Raw genomic sequence first — 19,465 nt, forward strand, 5'->3', positions numbered from 1 at the left:
CAGCAAGAGAAAGCTGATCTCCAGCTCCTAAGGACATCAGGCACTAATGATACACACCAGCACACACTCCAGACAGAAATGGAGTGAAATCCTCTCCACTTCTGCCAGGCAGTAAATCCTAACCACTTTCTAGCTGGCATCCAGCCAAACCTTAGGGACTGACAAAAAACCAACGCTGATGCTTGCATGAGATATTACAAAAGCTTATTTAATTCCACAGACTCAAACATTCAATTCCAGGATTGCCGTCCTCTGAATCCCAATTATGAACCGATTTTCAAAAGAAAAATCACATTTCCTTGGTGCCTTCTATGAAGATGTTGTTCCAACATTAAGAGGTGTTCCCTCAGACAGCCTATCATGCAAGTTCTGACGTCCCTGGGCAGTGGTGCACCAGGGAGTGCCCTTATTGCTTGGCAATGAACTGTCTCACGTTCAATACGTGCACCCTCTTCCCCTCCAGCTGTAGCACCTTAATAAAACGAGCCACAGAGCTTGATGGTGACATGTATGGAAGTTCAAAGAGCCAGTTATGCTGCTGGAACACACAAAAGAGTCCTGGCTCTCTTCACATTGTGCAATCCACAGGAGTTGCAGCAGTGCAGCTGAAAGGACAGAGAGCAGTGCGTGGCTGCAGTTCTCACTTAGAGGGCCATGTGCTTTTCTGGGGCTTGTTTGTGAGCTAAATAGAGAAAGAGGATACTGGAGAGGGCACTAACTAGGAATATGACATCAAACCAACGATGGTAGAAGTTGAACTGGAGCTCTCCCAGGACTTCTGTGATGATGGTGCGGTACTCCGGGGGCATGCTCATCCGGATCAGGAGCACCGACGACACAAAGTACATACCCTGCAAATTAACACAGCTAATTAACACAGGGAAAGCAGCTACTGCTTCACAACAGGCTACGTGGCTAAAAGGGGTCAGCACACAAAGACCTTATGACACGTATATGCACACATATAAAAATGCATAAATGCACACGGGTGTGCCCGCGGCTCCGCGTACTCACCATTATCTGTGCTAAAAGCAGAACGATGACATTGGAGGACTTGCTGCTGGAAATGGCATAGAAGAACTAGGAAAAAAAAACCAAAATACTGGAAATAAGCAGTCAGATAAATCTGACATGCCTTAGGACAGCATGAAAGGTACATCCCATTCAATACCTTTTCACTAGGAAAAAAAAAACCAATAAAAAACATACATTCTAGAAGGCTACCTGTATCTTACTTTCATAAACCTGCAGTGTTAAGTCTTAAACATCTCCCAAAGGCAGCTGTGCCATGTGGTAGAAGTCACAGCACAATATATAGAGAAGTTTAAGCTTAGATATCAAAGGCCAGGTCAAGACATTGAGTCACATGTTTCTTGAGTTAATCCCTTTCCAGTCCTACCAGCAGCTCAAATTAAGTAATCCAGATGCTTTTAATCACCATCTCATCAACCTTACTGATAAGTCTTGGTTACAGCAGCATTTTGAACCCTTGCTTACATTTAACATCTTATTTAACATTTACATATCTCTTCCTGACAGTCATAATTGAGACTGAGTGGGGAAATTTACTGCAAAAGGTATTCTTCCTACCTTCCTCCTTCTGCAAGTACTTATATTCAGACATTTAAATATAAATGTATTTTCAAAGTTTGCACAGTATTTGTCCCATCTACAGGTAGAGATCTGATAATGGATTTCCAGGTCTAAAACCACTTAAGAGCCCTGGTTCTTACCTTTGTAAGTGTGATTAACAACCCTCTAATAGAGGTAACAATGATTATCCCAACAAGAATAAAGGAAATGTGCTGAGACCAGAATTTGACCTGTATCAAAAAGAAGAATACAGTTAAAACTTTAGAGCTAACCCCATTGACACCACACTGTATAGCTGCCAATTCTTCAGGGTCTTTGTATTTCCTAATGTACAGATATCCATTGTAGACAGGTTTACATAACAGACATTTTCACAAATGTATTAGCAACTGTTTACTCCAAACACACAAGAAAAACAGATTTAGCTTACACCAACCACAAAGAACCCCATTCTCACAGGGAGATATTTAAAAAGTGTAAATGACAGAACACCCGTTTGCATAAGCAATCAAAATTACTCTGTAGCTGATATGTATTAATCTAAGCAAGTTGTCTAAAGTGATTCCATTTCTCCAAAACATAAAAAGCTAATCAATGCCTCTCTGGCAAGACCACATCACCATCTCAGCATAGAGTCAGTGTGAAAGGAACGTTCATGGTGCATTTTCCCTTCCTCCTCAATAAGTCAAAAGCCAAAGACACATTCCCAGGGTCCACCACCTTCTCCCTGTCAGCAGTATGATTTTATTTAGATAGGATATGAACTGCTGAAAAGGCTGTCAGAATTAGTAAAGACTCACATCAAACTGGATTCCCAGGTAATTTACAGTGATCTCAATTCCTCTTGTGACTGGGTCAGTCTTCCCCACACGGTCAAACACAATATTGATGGTTGCCTGTGAGAAAGAGATGGATTTACCTTCAAACAAAAAGACAAAAGCATTTCTCTCTGTCACAGTGAGACAAATTCACGGCTTAGGTTGTATCACTGAGGAAAGGGGCAGGGCGTGGTCGGATTGTCTAACAAGGTGCAAAATGCACACTTGTAAGACTTGCTTGTCTAATGCCAAATGTCTGCACAAAAAGACAGATCCAGAGCTTTATTTCAGCCAAGGGCCAGTTTCTTTCAGAACTTCCAGAAGCCCAATTTTAAGGAAACTAAGAGCATTACTTAACGAACTGCACGTATCGCACAAGCTATGCAGGGTATGACATAAGTCCACATAAAATGCAATAAAACGTTTACATACCATGAAGATTTTCCAGACACAATAGATGGAGAAAAAATAACCCATAAAGTTAAAGTATTTTCCCTGGAAAGTTTTGGAATACTCTATTCTCTCCTGGAAAACACAAAAGGAGGGAGGGGAACAGAACACAAAAAAATACATCATTTTCACAATCACCCACAACATAAAATTCTAACGGAGTATGGATAGTAGCAAACACAGCCCTACCTTCTACACCTTTAATTCAAATGTTTCTGAACTCATAAGTGTTAATTCAGAAGCTTCTGAATGGCTACTAGGGATATGGGGCAGACTCCAGGACGTATCAGAACTGGAAGGAAACTGTCCTCTAGACCCAAAGCTAAAGAAACATATCCTCACTCCGCTGTATTACAGCATTTCAACATTCACCTGTCGAACAGACTTAATTTCTGTAGCACACATTCTCTTTCAAACTACTCTGACCTCCCAACACCCATCTGGGCAGTTATTTGCTGTGTACCTTTGTTGCATGCAAGTCAGCAGTTTCCAGAAAAAGCTGCCGACTCAATTCTTCCAGGGCATCCACTTCTTGCTGGATAAGGGACAGATCTGGCAAACCAGCATAGTCAAGGCTAGAACACATCACATATTCTTAGCTAAAAACAGAACATTCTCCACCTTCAGACCAAGGGCCACATCTAAAGGTTTGATCACTTTTTTGATCCAGATCAGCTTTTTGACTCAGTCTTCATGTTCCTTGTTAACACGGCACCCAAAGAAATCCCAAGGATGTACATACTGCACACTGCTCCAGTTTAAGAAGGTAGGCAGTACACACTATTTAGGCAGTCATGCAACAAACTCTTTATTTCCCTGCCTGGGGAACACATCACAGAATAGAACCAGAGCTCTCAAAGGCTGCTGCTCAGTGTCCCTTGTCACTGAAGTGCATCTCACAATATGTCACACTCACATCAGCTTCATAAACAGAACTGCTGAGTAACTGCCCCAAGAGATTAGTGGTTACTACAAAGAGCCAAATTCTGATTTTAACAGCTAGTGGGAAAGAAGAGGAAGAAGAATCCTCAGTCTTAAATATGCAAACTGCACACTTCAAGTGATCTGACAGAAATCATTGGTAAGTAACTAAGTTAGACAAATACAGCCCCATTGTCTATTCCCTTTTCTCCTTCTACTCCTTTCTCCTGGGTAGAACAACTTCCATTCACCTGTTCCTATCCAGCACAGGATGCAGCAGAACAGAAAGCTGACTCTCACATCAGTGATGTGATGGGGTAGATGGCTGCAATGTCACACCACAGAGATGATCAGAGGGCTGGAGCACCTCCTAGAAGACAGGCTGAGAAAGCTGGGGTTGCTCAGCATTGAAAATGGAAAGCTCCAGGGAGACCTTATAGCAGCCTTTCAGTACCTAAAGGGGCTCCAAGAGAGCTGGAGAGGGACTTTTGACGGGACTTTTGACAAGGGCATGTAGTGATAGGACAAGGGGGGATGACTTCAAACTGAAAGAGGGCAAGTTTAGACTGGATATTAGGAAGAAATTCTTCACTGTGACAGTGGTGAGGCACTTTGCCCAGAGAAGTTGTGGATGCCCCATCCCTGGCAGTGTTCAAGGCCAGGCTGGATGGGGCTCTGAGCAACCTGGTCTAGTGGAAGGTGTCCCTGCCACTAGGGGGGTTGAAACCAGATGATCTTTGGGGTCCCTTCCAACCCAGGCCATTCCATGATTCTGTAAGTGTGCACATCTGCCCTCTGATCTGCTGTACACCTCAGCCATGGTCATGCAACAGCACATTCACAGGGCAGGGCAGAAACACACAACTTCTGCCTGTGTCTAAGTAAAACCACGTCCAAGAAGCCCAGGCCAAAAGGTCAGACAGCACAGTGCTACAGAGCAAACCTCCCAGGAGACATCAGGTTTGAAATGTGTTGAAACACAAATGCTTTGTGACTGTCCCAACTAACCTTCTACCTTTCAAAACAAAGCAAGCTGGATTCACCTCCCAAGGCAGGTGCCAGCATGCAGATGAAGGATACTTTCACTGCCTGGAACAGATGTTGTAACACTCTTTATCATTCCCCAGAAACCAGTGGGTTTGTTATGCACCTCTCCTCTCTGGAACATTGTCCTGTGAGCCACTGCTATCCTGAAAGAACAGAAAACACAAGTCCTTAGGAACAAAGTATTTTTATGAAAAATCAAAACAAGAAAAAAGAAAAAAAAAATCACCAGTTTCTTAAAAGACAGTGCTAAACTAAATTCTCTGCAAACAGATGCCCTCTTTTTTTCCCTCTAAGCACCAACCTTGCCACATAAAATTATCCTGATTAGCTCTGGAGTTGAGCCCAGATCTAATCAAGCAAGATTCAATGAGACGCTTCCCAAATCTTCCATTCAGGATCCTGTTTCAATCCTTAAGGGGATTTAAACCCAGTTAAAAATAAGAATTCAAATGGATTTCTCAGTCATATGATTAGTTTCTTTCCTTTCCTCAAACACATGACTGTGTTATCTCAAGTTCAGGAACTGGAAGACCTCTCATGTTCCTCTCTCCCTTTGGACACCTCTTCTTTATCACATCTACCTTCTCCACGGACCTGTGAGCACTGGATGGTGTGCACAGCACTCTCTGATATGCTGTCACTCACTACTGGGCTGCATGACAAGCTGTTATGAAGCAGAAATACACAAATCCGCTATTGGACTGAACTACAGGCGATCAGAACATGACTCCTGAACCTCATTCCAACAGCACAGCTGCCCATCGTCCCTCACACTCCCCTGTGCACCACAGCGTGATCCCCACCAGCAGTGCTGGCTTCTGGTCTCGTTCCCTTGCATTTCTTCCCATGGAAATTTGTGAGCCAGCTATCCACTCCTAGGCTGAAAACTATGCAAAGGATTGTCAAGGTGATCCGTGATTGAACAGTGTTTAGGCCCTTTCCTGCAGCTGCAGCCAGTGTTGCTACATTTGGTGCTGAGCTTCAAGGTTGATAAGCAGTGTAATAAAAAAAAAAAAATTTAAAAAATTGTTTCATCATTTCTGTTTCACATCCAGCAGAAGAAACACCCTTGGGGCACCCAACTTGACACACATAAAAGCACACACGGCCACAGACCACAAATAACAGAGATCCCAGAACAATCCAATTCATCCCAAAAGCTGCCAAATGTAAGGAATGCATTTTTAATCCTTGCTTTCTTCCCAGAACCCGAGTCACATGTTCCATCCCACATGATCCACAGCACTGCAGCAAAAATGCAGCAATGTCAAGGTGAAGCACAAGGCTACAGATATACAAAGGCAAATCTTTTCCTTTGAGAGGTGACAGGGATCTCTGTACCCACCCAGTAGTCAGGAGTCTTGGAGACTTCACAGAAAGGATCCACAGGTAAAACCCACACACTTTGTCAGTGTAGATTTGTGATGCATCTATGCCAGAGCAGCTGATCTGACTCTAACATGAAGCCCAACAAAGCAATGGTGTCACAGAATCTAGGCAATTCTAACCTGAGGCTAAGTTATGTCATACCTGCAAGGATGAGTATAAAGAACCTGACAGCCCTAGAGGTGAGTTTCCACAATGTCAAGATCAGCAAAAAGATCAAAAAAGTTTTGTTCTATTGCTTCACAACTGTTGTGTGCACTGGTAAGTTCTGAACTATCAGTGGCACTGAGAAGGTGGCCAGCAAGTAACTAAGAGTTTATGGTACTGTAGCATTTACCCTACACTGTAAAATACTGCTATTCCCACTTGTTCTGCAAATGATTTGCAATGCATTTGGACTGGTAGATAGCTAACTTTTCAAATTCTGCTTTATATGAGCAGTCCAATTATGCAAGCCACTGCTCCCTGTCAAAGAAAAAAGAGAACAAAATCTACAGAATTCAAGCTTCTGCTATTTCTTGCACATTTCTGAGACTACATAGTTTTGGGGCTTGTTTGGGGTTTGATTGGGTGTTTTTAAACACATATACATGAACTTCAGTATAATTCCCAAGTGATTAATACATGTTAACACGGCTCTTCATAATGGTTAGAAAATTGCTATATGCAGAATATTTCATGGCCATAGAAAGGCAAGAAAGTTGAAAGTCCCAGACATCCTTACTTTTACTCCAACATCACTCTCCCTGGACCAGAGGTCCAAAACCTCTGTACAAAACAAAAGAGCACAATCTCTTTTAAGTCCAAAGTTGGTATTTTAGTAGGCTTCCAGTCAATTAAATCAATTGAACCCAAGTAATTAAATTCTCTCACTACTTACCATCTCACACATGACCACAAGTATGCAGTTAACAGTTGTTCACCACTTAACATTTTCCAAGGGGAAGAAGGAGGTTATGCTTTAACTACACTTTCAGCTGCTAATACTGTTTAGCAGATAAACATGCTGGTGATAAATTCAGCAAGGTTAGACTACCTAAAAGCTCCCTTGCTTATTTTAAAAGGTTCCATTAAAACAACAGGGCACCAAAAGTAAAGTTTATGGGGACTGCTGTGAGAATTCAGTGTCAGACAGTCAAACCTTTGAATTGACTATGGCAATTGTATTTATTCTGCACAATTAGTAAGGCATGCAACACATAATTTGTAATGGCAGACAAAAACCTTTTCAGTGTAAATGAAATGGCACTGTTTCCAAAGCAGTTTTTTAGCTTGGGGTACCTGGAATAAGCCAAACCAGCACAGGCAGAGTTCTGATGGCACACTTATGTACTACATTATATTCACATTAGCAATATTTTGCAATTCTGCAAAACTTACCTAATGTAAACCTTGCCATTTGCAAGAATACAGCTGTGTCCACAGCAGCTCACTGCCCTGCTTCAGTTTTGACCAGAACCACCAGATCCACACAGCAGGGAAGTGCCCCCTATGTACAGACCACTTCTGTCCTGACACCACCAGTAAGAGCCAGCTGCAGTGGCCTCAGGGTTCTGACTCAGCAGAGAGAAAGCTGCCCACCCTACAGACTAGTTATGCTGCCACCAGAGAATTACAAATTGTCTTGGAAGCCTAATCTGTGCCACTGCACTCACAAAGGACACTATTTTGTGCACATGTCTGGGAAAAAACCAAAGTCATGTATCAGGTCAGAACAAAACACCACACACAGCTCACCCCAATTCAGTCACCTGTTTCACTGGAACACACAGCCCTGACAGGACTAATAATTTTGGTGATTTCAAGAACCACACTGACTGAAAATCCTTGAAATACATAATTTCGTGCTACTGCTGCCTTCTCACCTTTTTTTCTTGCTAACAATCATGTCCATAGTCTGAAGGAGTCGTCGCTCCAGAGCCAGAATATCTGCATCTGTCACATTCCTACAAAATGAAGACACCCAATTAGGCCTGCTATCCCATTTCAGAGGAGATGTGCACATGCCCATGAAACAAAGAAGGGAGAAGCCTGTATAAGGAGAATATCCTTCAGCAGTGGAGATGGTTCTAGCACAAAGACATGGCGATAGCTAGGTTCAGAAAAAAAGCAACAAAGGAACTTGAAACAATGACACAGGAAAAGCAGAAGAATAATCTCAAAAAGCTGGACAAATATTTCATAAGGCTGCAGTTACCTGAGAAAGTAGGACATGTAAGTGTATGGACAGTTGACAGCCCCAAATCCTGACAGCAAAGCCATGAGTGTCACCCCAATCACACCAACGCGGCTGATGAGCTGTTCTATAGACAGGATTCCTGAGAGAGGGAAAACATGGCATTAGTAACCTTGCTCTCTTCACTCTGCTCCACACTTGGTGCCTTCCCAACACAGTACAGAGCTCCTTAATTAATCCAACTGCCTTCTCCCTGCAATCACCACAGGTAACAGGAAGGACAGACAGGGACTGTGAAAAGAAAGGAAGTCTCTCTCAGAAATCATGTTACCATGCTTAGAAACAGGGATGGGAAACCCTGGCTATGAAGAAACTTAAGACAGATACAAGGAGAGGACTAACAGTCAAAATTTTGGTTCCAAATTAATAAAACATTATGATTGCCCTTTGCTGAGGTGGGAACATGGATCATCCACCAGACACTATAAAGGAGACATCCTCCACAGACACTTCTGCAATTATCAGGATTAGAGTCACCAAACCAGTTGGTCCCAGCAAAACTGGCCTAAAAATGCCTGGAGACAGAGAGGAATCCCTATTCTGTGAATTGTCTTTAGAAGTGACCCCTCCACATCAGATCCAAGTTGTGCTTGTAGCAGAGTGGAGGTATGACAGTATGGGAAGCTTAAGCTGCTCCTGGCTGTTCAGCATTCATCTGGTTGACACACACAATTGTTGAGGTGAATGCCAACAAGGTATTCCACCTGAGCACCAAGTGGACTCTGGAACATGTAATTCAGCATGAACATCAAGCCTGTGCTGCAACCAACACCAAGCACTGAAGCTGCATTTATTCTTAAACACAGATCTCAACCTGTCTTCTCGGGATACGGTGCCACGTCCTAGTAAACAGCAGTCACTTTTGAGGGAGGTAGTTACAGAGCAGCTGCCACACACAGCACATTTGGAGCTTATACGATTGCAAAGCTGAGATGGCCAAGCGCCAAGCCACATTTCATGCTTCAGAGAAGTGGAATAAATGATGAAAACAAGGCAAAAAGACTTCACAAAGGGAAACCGAGACACACAGTCATGTGCAGCTGCATAGAGATTTACACGAGCTACAGAATGTGCTACAATACACTGGCCTTTTGCCCCACACACTGTCAGACCGCAGCAGCTAAAAGAGAGGTGCCTTCAAAATGACATGACATTCCACTGGTTAGAGCAATGCTTCCCCACAACACTCACAGCAGCCCTCTTGTGATCAGGCCAGATAAAGTGAATGTTTTCTCAACTCAGATAAAGGTAAGAGCTTTATCAGAATACTAGTATGTAATTAAGCATAACCTTCCTTCTACTATGAGCTCCCGAAGTCAGGATGAAACCCTGCAGCAGCCCTGTCTGTACAGGCAGGACAGCAGCACCACAGCAGTGAAGCAGGGAATCATCTGCTCTAACCTTATGTCTACACCTGGTAGGATAAGGCACTGTGCAACTGTTTGTGTTATCATCCCAGAAAGGAGAAGTTAAAAACAGAAAACACCCCACTACCAGTTCTGCAAATCTTCACACGGTGGGTAGCCTCCCAGAACCTTCTCAGAGACCTGAAAAGGATTACCTAAACTCCATGGCTAAGTTCTCATTGGGTATCCCATTCTGCCAACTCAAGCACCTTCTGCAGTTCACAGTGGATGCACCTTTTCCTTGGCAGTGGAACACTGGGCAGAGGGATCTGCACTGTACAGTACCTGCTGTACTTCTGAGGCAAATGACACAATTACAAAACACAGATACACGCTCCCTCTCAGAAAAGTTTTACGATGACAGATGAAAGGGTGAGCAGCCCCGACAGCAATTGGTGTCCTTCAATTTTTTCTCTTACAAATTAGTACAGAATGAAGCAGCTTCCTAGAGAACAGGAAGACTAAGCTGACCATTATGTATGCACACAGAATTCACCAATTTGAGGGAAACTGGGTGAAATTCACCTGTTGAGAACAACACACGAACGATTTTCCAACACAGGCTTTAAGGGCAATGTAAGTTCCACAGGAAACCCGGGTGACAAATAGTGTGGTTCTACAGTGTTACAGTCTTCAGCACACTTGGGTGCCTCAAGGATTCTCAGCACAGCCAGGCACGTGCTAACAAGCTCTGTTGGACCCAAACAAGCCCAAGAGCACACAGTATCTTCACACTGCATTGGTTCCATGACTGCTACACAACTATGCCCAAGCTAATTCTGCACATAAATAGCTCTGGCACCCAGCAGAACTCACCAACTCACCCTCTAACACCAGGCAACTGCACTGCCCCTGGGCTCAGGCAGTGCATGGATCTGTACCAAAGCCAGCACATGCTGCCAGGCCTGTTGCTGGCCAAAGTCTGGTGTTTAGGCTGCCCCTGACATGTTTCGTCAACTGGACAGCCACCCATGCTAAACTGATCTGATTTCAGCCACAAGAAACAATAATCTGACAGAAAAAAAAGTCAGGTGAAGGGTTGGTTGATGATTCCCTTCTTAAATAAACTAGCTTTGGTGTCCACAATAAAAGAAATAAGTGAACAAAAATTGTGATCAACTTTCTGTGGAGATTTTTGTGTCCTCAAAGTGTCCTTTCAGTCTAGGTTCAGTAAGGACTCACTCGCTTCCCTTAGGTTTTCCTGTGATAATGAAAGAAAACTCATGCAAATAATCCAGGTGTATCCACCCATTTCTGTCAGTCTGACAACCCTCAGGCTGCAGATTTCAAAGCAGAGCAGACCCTCAGTTTCAAGAGCTACTTTCTACAGTCCCAGCTGTAGAGATGAGATAATTATAGCTCCAAGATAAAAGAGATAACAAAGGCTATTTGGAGGAGGGAAGGAATCAGCAAGAAAATGAAACTCACCATGTTTTGGGCTGAGGATAGGAAACGGATCCCCCAACTTCCAGAAGAAATACATGAACGTCAACCACAGAACACACGCAAAAAGGAGTTTCTGTCTGTGCACTAATGGAGAGGGGAAAAAAGGCAGAATTTAAAAGAGGTTTCCCCTTTAGGGCTTTTTCTAGCTTGCAAAATCGCCACACTGGTCTAAAGGCTACTTTGAGCACAGGTGGACAAAGCAGGTGAGAACTGACAGAGCTACAGCTCACGGTGTGCACCCCTTCACTTCCCACAGTCTTTCTGATGCTGTGTGACGTGAAACTTAAATATTTCATCTTCATGGCAAAACTGCACATTTAATACCACCCTCCATGCCAAAGCTTAACACAAAAGAGCAATGAATATCAATAGCTCAAGGGTTAAGTGTCCATTAGAGAGAGAAGACTCATCCAGACAGTAGAAGCCAAAAAAAAAAAAAAGTAATTTATTGAGCTTTTCTGCCTCAAGACTGATTTATTTAGCTTCTCTGCCTCATTTCTTTTGCCCCCTAGCAGAACAACACAGCCTTGCCATGGGTTCCAGAGCCTGGCTGCAAGCTTAAAATTGCAAAGGAACAAATTCCAGTAATACCACCCTACAGTGCCCAACTTTGTCGAAACCCATGAAGAAAAGTAACATTTGTTGGAGTCGTGTAAAGTATTTCCTGACTGTTCAATGACCAGTTCATGCTAAAGCATAAAGTTCCAAAGAGAAGCTATACAGGCAGAAGAAAGCCAGAGGAAGGAGGGAGCAATGAGGACAGTGACCAACATATCTCTCTGTCCCAGAAAAGTTATTTCTCACTTGTATCCCCAGTCCCAAGTTCTCAGTGCCACTGTCACAAACCAAATACTCACACAATCTGATATTGCTCACAACAAAGTAACCAATGTAGAAGGGCACCATGAAGACCAGGATGAGCAAAATGACACACAGGTTCAGCTTCCAGTGAAAATATCTAGAGCTGAAATAAAGCCAAAATACTGATTAGCATGATATCATAATACAACACATCCCTCAAGGAAAATCACATGTCAAACAATCCTTTCAACTACATCATGCATGGAATAATATTAGCCTAGCACACAGAATATAGTGGATTTTTTTGCATTTTTTAGGGTTGGGGAGGGAGGCTTGTTTATTTTGGGGTTTTGTTTGGTTTTAATTTTAAATACAGAGCTCAAGGATGTGTATTTCAAAATTAACAACTATCCAGAAAAACACACTGGGCTACTTTATCAAATACTGTATTTTCTGTGGTGACTAATGCTGGTTGCAGCATGATTCATGTGACTGACTGCTCATCTAGTTGAACAGTAAATCAAAACTAAGTATAAGCAGTCATTAATACTCTAATGAATGGCTGAGTCAAAACAGGGCTAAATATTGAAAAGACTAAAAATATTTAATGTTGATAATTCAACATGTTTCCCTTTGGAGTGAGTTGTCTCATCTGCAAGACTTTGCAAAGCAAGATTTTTAAGGAGTATTGATCATTTTGATCAAATGAGATTGGTCAAATGCAGACGAGATTCATTTGGGCTGAACTAACTTTTCACTTTACTTGAATAGAAAAACACATGTCCCATTCCCAGCATTAACTCATATCCTCTTTGAGCCTCAGGGAAGAAGAAATTATGAGGATCCTTGTCACTTTTTGCCTAACTAATTCAGAGGCAAACATTTTCATCTATCCTTTTAGTGAAGCTTATAAAAACATTCTCCTAAGCGACCTCTCTGGTTGCAAGGTCTACATACTAATAACATACAGTCAGAACTAATATTACCTTTTATCAGCTCTGTATTTCTTGCCTTTCAACTCCTTTGACTGCTCTCTTATACTAGTATGATGAGACAGAATAAGCAGAAAACCAACTTAGCCTTTACATGTTACTGTTCTATCTCCTCTTTCCTACTGACTTCCAAAGCAGACAGTCTTTAACATCCTCTTTACATAGAAGTCCTCACCCTATGGTCCAGGGAGGATGCACCTTTGATTCACAAATCCTCTGTTGTTACAGACCTTGCTTTCACTCCACAATCCGCTTCACATCTTATTCCCTGCTCTGACCAGCACAGAAAAACTAGTGCTTAAAGTTTCTGTAGTCCTTTAACGTCTGTAAAAAGTGCTCTTCAGCAATGATCTAAAGCTCCACAATACTCCCATAAAAGAAACTGTTCCTTTTAACTTCACAAATGGAGAAAGTCAAAGACTAAAGCCTTGCACTAAGGATCTAGACCACACTAATAGTGATTGCATAGAAAATCGGAAGCTTACGGATTCTAGTCTCATGTTCTGCCAAATTAATAAATGTTGCTGCACAGACACCTTCGTTGAGTTGTTGGCAGTTTCCTCACATGTTTTCCCCAATCCAAGACTAATCCATTAGTTCAGAAGTTAGCCTGAAGATGGTGCAGAACACAAGGCAGGCTAGTCCCTGAGGGGACTCCCAGACTCACCTGCTGTTCAGCACTCCCAAAATCTCAAAGATGATGAGCTCAAACATGGTGCAAGAGAAGGCAAAAGTCACAGAGAAGATCACCTGGACCACATACTGTCGAACCTGCAATGCAGAAAACAATCCAGAGACATGAGGCATTTCCATTCCTGGAATGGCTTTCTGATATCCCTCAGGTAGCAAACACAAATCACAAGGCATGATGACGGCCCACAACCAGGTCTCTTGCACCCTTCCTTTTATCTAATTAGGGAGAAACCAAAATCCTCTTGGAAACCAGAGGGAAAACTCATAAGCTAACAGAGCTCTTAGACATTAACCTGAGATTTAAAAACAAAATCCACATCAGACAAACTGTTGGGTCTGAATCTGGCTCACACTTAAGCCATCTCTGACCTACACCACACTCACATACCGGTCTAGGAATAAGAGAACTTGGCATTTTTATCCCATCCCATCCTCCCAACTAATTCAGCCCCAATGAACACATCTCACTTGGTTTAAAGTTAACCACTGAATTTCATTTTGTCTCAAAAATTTTACAGTTGTACAAGACAGGCCTGCTCAAGCAAAAAGCAAACCAGTCTCCTATTACCCCTGCATATCCTGCATATTTCTTTTTATTTAACAGTAGTCAACGTGGAAACTTTCACTGGCCCCAGAGGAAGCCGCTTCCTCAGATATCTGGGAGTCTTTCAAACAGAAGCACGAGAGGAAATTCAAAAGAAAGCAACTGCAGACACAATTCAAAATAAGAAAAAAGGAGATTAAAGAGAGGAATAAGGCTAAATGCAGTTTTAAAAATACTTCTATAATTGGGAGTAATTTTGAAGACACAGACTTGTAACGAAAGGTTCCTTCTCACCTCGTAATCCTTGAAGAGCTTACGCATGAAGAACAGCCACCCAAATCCAAAGAACAGCACCTGCAGAAGAGATGAAGCACTGAACACCTGCAGAACACAAAGCCCCTTCCCTACTGATTGTACATGAAACACAGGGAAGGAAAAGAGCTGGGCCAAAGTACCCAAGATCCACAAAAGACTAAAACTTCCCACAGTACCATGGAAGAAAGTGTATTTTACATATCCATGTGTAGCAGGTACAGAAGGCTATGGCCTTATGGAGGATCCAGTCAAGACAACCCAGTTCTGCATTCCTAAATTCTCAGAATTCCCTAGTTCCTGGCCTGCCAGGATCCCTTGCACTGTTGATTCTTGTTTCAGTCTTCTAATCTACGGAATTAAAGCCCCCAGTTTTTTTACAGGAAACACAGTAATGGAGGCAAAGCAAACACCTGAATGTCCAACACATACACATCTTCTAGAGATGAGTAAATTTTATAAAGATATCTGCTGTTTCCTTAAGACTAAAGTCCATTTGATTTCTCTGGAGGGGTCTTCACAGCAAAGCTGTCACTCACTGACACAAAAGTGAGTGAAAAGTGTTACAAGCATCTGTAAGGCAGGGAAAAGGCACTGCTGAATGCCTCAAACCACAGTCTGGAGCTGCAGAAAGCCACATGGACGAGGCAGGTGAAGCAGGAAAAACCAACAGCACTTTGCATTTCTGCGGCTGTCAGAGCACTTTACAAAATCTGCTTTAAGTTTCAGCACATGCCTGAAGAAACCAAGTTAACATCACAGGTATTTTGCAGATAAATGAAACAAAATCAAATTGAGCAAGGTGGCCAAAACTGCAATTACACAGCTGCAGAGAGCAAAAGGGGAGTGTGTTGTCAGGCCCCCTGTGGACAGCTCCATTTACTTCTCACAATACTGAAAAAGGGAGTGTAATGATTTAAAAGAACCCAAGCAAAAAGAGAATTCAGAAGATATTCAGTATCTTTCTACAGAAGTAGCTCTGACCAAGGCAAAGAGCAGAATATGTCAGACGTCATGGAATAAAGTCAGTTTATCTCCCCAGAGCACATGGAAAAAAGGCCAGAGTGTTCTGGTGGAGATGGGAAACTTTCAAAGACAAAACCAAAGAAATGTCTGTGGATTATTTCCCTGCACATCAGGAGTTACCACAGTGGCAAAGGTAACAGACTAACATGATTTACAGACAAGGAATACCTGGAATGCTGGGCAAGGAAGATCACACACAGGTGCCTTGAAAGAGGAACTGAAATAGGAATGAGGTCGAATGAGGTCTAATGATTGGCAACAGCTGGCAAGACTTGTTGGAGGAGGACTTCAGACTTTAAAGCAGCTGCTTGTAAAAAGGAAAGATATTCCACAAGCCTCCTATCTACAGGTCATAAGTTAAAGAAGCATGATAAGCAAATGAGATTTACATAAAGTAATTCCACATTTTACACTGGAAAGGAGGGAAAAGGTAGAGTCGAACTCTTCAAAAAGAAATGAGTAAAAGAAAAAGATGAGGAGATAAGTGCAATAATAACAGAGAAAATTATAGAAGAAGATTAGATTTCCCTTGTGTTAGGGACTGTCTTCTGTACAAAAGCACAGAAAGACATGTAACTGTTCACAATCTAATCAGGTTAAAGTGATGTATAAAGTCAGCAAAATCTTGAGCATTTAACACATGCAGTGATTTAAACACCTCACTTGATACTGTTGAAGATGATGAGAAGATGAGAAGCTGCCATCAGAAATTAAAGAAAAGAAATTAAACTATTAGATAAGTTAGATCTCAGAATTCAAAGGTAAAAAAAGGGGAAAGTTTTTGTTCTGGGTGAATTGTTAACAGTATCAAAGCTGTGGAAAAGCATGTTATGAGTAAAAATCAAAGCATTATCAAGTAGGAGGACACTGCAATTCTAAGAAACAACCAAAACCTGTCCTGCAAACTGTCAGGAATTAGGGTTGTGCATTAAAGCCCGTAAAGGACAACCAGCTGCTGCTAAGAGGTGAAAGGTTCTCTTTCCTCAGCTCATCCCTCCTCACTACAGAACAAAAATTTCACACCAGCTCAGCAGCTCAGATCCCTCTGTGATCCACTTAAACTCATCTTACCAAACACTGGTGGGAGCACAAAGAGAGAGCAGAACCTTGCCCCTTTGGCAGAAACAAACAGCTGGACCACCTCAGTTGCCAAAGAGGCAGCCAGGAAGAAGAGGCATTTAGATGCTCACTCAGGAGGAGCAGGAGTGGAAGGTAAAAGAAAACACAGTGGCAAGATAAATTCCTAGCAAAGGAGGCTAAGGAAGAAGGTACTGTTTCCTCACACAAAACAACAGGACAGTTTCAAGTATGCCAAGACCACAACCCACTTCATAATGATAAAGGCAGGATGACATGAAAAGCTTTAAAGGGCTCCTATGTGAGTTCAGCTGGGGTAAAACAAGGATTAATGGAAAGATGGCAGCAGAAAGAGAAAACTGAAGGAAGTGCTGAATCACAGGATCAATGGAGAAGGAGGCACTTGGGATAAAACAGCGGCGTCCTTTTAAATTCCTGGAAGCAGACAACGAAAAACCTTCCAAAGCTGTAAACAAGCAGATTCCTCAGGGGTAAACCTGGAACAGAAGAATGGACTGGAATGGGATGGGATAGCCTTTCGGCTGGAAGAGACTCACAGCCATCATCTGGTCCAACTGCCTACATCCAATCTTCTTAAGGAGCACCAGAAACAAACCAAGCCCTAAAGAGAGAACAGCAAGATGAACTCCCCTGCCTGATCCAACTGGGAAACTTTAAACACACGGAAGTGTATATTGATGTCAAATGTATACAGTGATGAGAAGATGAAAAGCCGCCACCAGAAATGAAAGAAAAGCTAATTAGATAAGTCAGAACTCGGAATTCAAAGGAAAAAAAAAAAGAAAAAAAAACAGGAAAATGTTTGCGCTGGGTGAATTGCTAACAGTACCAAAGCTACACTCGGGCTCAAGAAGTGGAGCGGTATCGCAGGAAAAGCTCCACTCACGCAAAAAAGCTCCATTATGACCTTTATCGGCTGAACCTTTTCTTATGCACCGAAGCCCTGACCTGGCCGCCGCAGGAGCGCGGGGGTCACCGCGACACGTGCGGGAGCAGCCCCGGGACGGGGCAGGAGCTCGGGGGTCTCCATATCGCGACACGGCCACAGCGCGACACACACACGGGGGAACGGGAGGCCCACGCGCGCCGGGCGCTGCGCATGCGCACCGGCAGGCACCGCCCCTCACGCTCCCGGAGGGGCGGCGGCCGAGGCGGGAACCCCGGGGCGAAGCGGGACCCTCCCGTTCCCTCGCCCTTCTGCCGGCCGGGGGTGGCCTCGCCGCGCAGCAGCAGCAGCGGCGGTGGGGGCGGCGGGTGTTACCTGCGAGGTGAACATGATGCCGGAGTCGATGAGGAAGCTCATGGCGGCGCCCGCCCCGCTCCCGGCACCGCGCGCGGTGCGCAGGCGCGCGGGGGCCTGCCCGGGGGCGGGGCTAGGGCAAGGGGCGGGGCCAGTTGCAGGAAAGCTCCGCCCCCCTGGCGGGGCGAGACGGCCCTCGAGGGGAAACGGGAGTGATCCCGTCGGCGGGAATGTGGGAGTCTGAGCCCTGCTCCTGGCCCCTGCCGAGACTCAGCACTGCGGGTGCCCATCAAAAGCCACCCCCTGCTAGCCAGGGGACGGAAAGAGGTGTCCCGGGGATGGAGGTGTCCCAGGGATGGAGGTATCCCGGGGATGGAGGTGTCCCAGGGATGGAGATGTCCCGGGATGGAGCTGTCCCGGGGATGGAGCTGTCCCGGGGATGGAGGTGTCCCGGGGATGGAGGTGTCCCGGGATGGAGCTGTCCCGGGGATGGAGGTGTCCCGGGATGGAGCTGTCCCGGGGATGGAGGTGTCCCGGGATGGAGTTGTCCCGGGAATGGAGGTGTCCCGGGATCGTGGTGTCCCGGGGATAGAGGTGTCCCGGGATCGAGGTGGGCTCCTGGAGGGACAAACACCACTCTCTGGGGTCCCCAGCACGGGAAGGACATGGAGCTGTTGGAGCGAGTCAAGAGGAGGGACACCGAGATGATTAGAGGGATGGAGCAGCTCTGCTATGAGAGAATTGGGATTGCTCAGCCTGGAAAAAAAAGAAGGCTTAGGGGTGACCTAATTGCAGCCTTCCAGTACCTGAAGGGAGCCCACAGGAAACATGGAGAGGGACTATATACATGGGCATGTAGTGACAGGACAAGGGGGAATGGATTCAGACTAAAAGAGAACAGGTTTAGATTAAATATTAGGAAAAAAATCTTCCTTGTGAGAGTGGTGAGGCACTGGAACAGGTTGCCCGGGGAAGTTGTGGATACCCCATCCCTGGAGGTGTTCAAAGCCGGGCTGGGTGGAGCTCTGAGCAACCTGGTCTAGTGGAAGGTGTCCCTGCCCGTAGCAGAGGGGTTGGAACTGGGTGATCTTTAAGGCCCCTTCCAACCCAAACTGTTCTGTGGCTCTATGAGTTGCCCTTTTCCCACGCTGTGACTCCTGTGCAGGAGTGGGTCAGCAGTGGACAGTGACACTCCATGGTTGTTCCAGGCCCATCTTCCCACCTAAGGGGAGACAGATCTCCCGTGTTGGGCCCTCTCCATCCTCCCTCCACCCTGACAGCAGGGCTGCAGATGCCTTTCAGGATTTGCAATCATAATATATCAAGGAATGGGGCCAGAAGGGAAGTAAAAGCTCAGACAGGGGATTTCCTGATGCCTATCGGTGTGAGATCTAATCCTTCATGTCACAATCATGTCCCTGCTTGAACTCAAGGGCGTCTGAATCTTTTTTTGTTT

At 44.3% G+C, this 19,465-nt stretch overlaps 1 protein-coding gene across 4 annotated transcripts; it reads right to left on the reverse strand.

Annotated features, from left to right (window-relative positions):
- Window positions 1-182: 182 nt before the first annotated feature.
- Window positions 183-18,120, reverse strand: GPR89B (G protein-coupled receptor 89B). Of its 4 annotated transcripts, none has more exons than XM_017830772.1 (14): window positions 18,031-18,120; window positions 14,628-14,687; window positions 13,764-13,867; window positions 12,161-12,267; window positions 11,286-11,387; window positions 8,413-8,533; window positions 8,081-8,161; window positions 4,863-4,972; window positions 3,325-3,413; window positions 2,844-2,936; window positions 2,394-2,489; window positions 1,734-1,823; window positions 1,015-1,080; window positions 183-851 (listed from the first exon to the last, which is right to left on the reverse strand). In XM_017830772.1, the coding sequence occupies exons 1-14, from the start codon at window positions 18,070-18,072 to the stop codon at window positions 645-647; spliced, it is 1,368 nt and encodes a 455-aa protein (XP_017686261.1). In that variant the 5' UTR covers window positions 18,073-18,120; the 3' UTR covers window positions 183-644. The 4 variants fall into 4 exon arrangements, with proteins under 4 accessions (XP_017686261.1, XP_017686260.1, XP_017686263.1 ...); XM_017830771.1 differs by having other exon boundaries at window positions 3,325-3,422; XM_017830774.1 differs by lacking the exon at window positions 18,031-18,120 and adding an exon at window positions 17,718-17,847 and having other exon boundaries at window positions 3,325-3,422.
- Window positions 18,121-19,465: the final 1,345 nt, after the last annotated feature.

The sequence above is a fragment of the Lepidothrix coronata genome, unplaced genomic scaffold, assembly GCF_001604755.1.
Source record: "Lepidothrix coronata isolate B3197 unplaced genomic scaffold, Lepidothrix_coronata-1.0 Scaffold183, whole genome shotgun sequence".
NCBI lineage: Eukaryota > Metazoa > Chordata > Aves > Passeriformes > Pipridae > Lepidothrix > Lepidothrix coronata.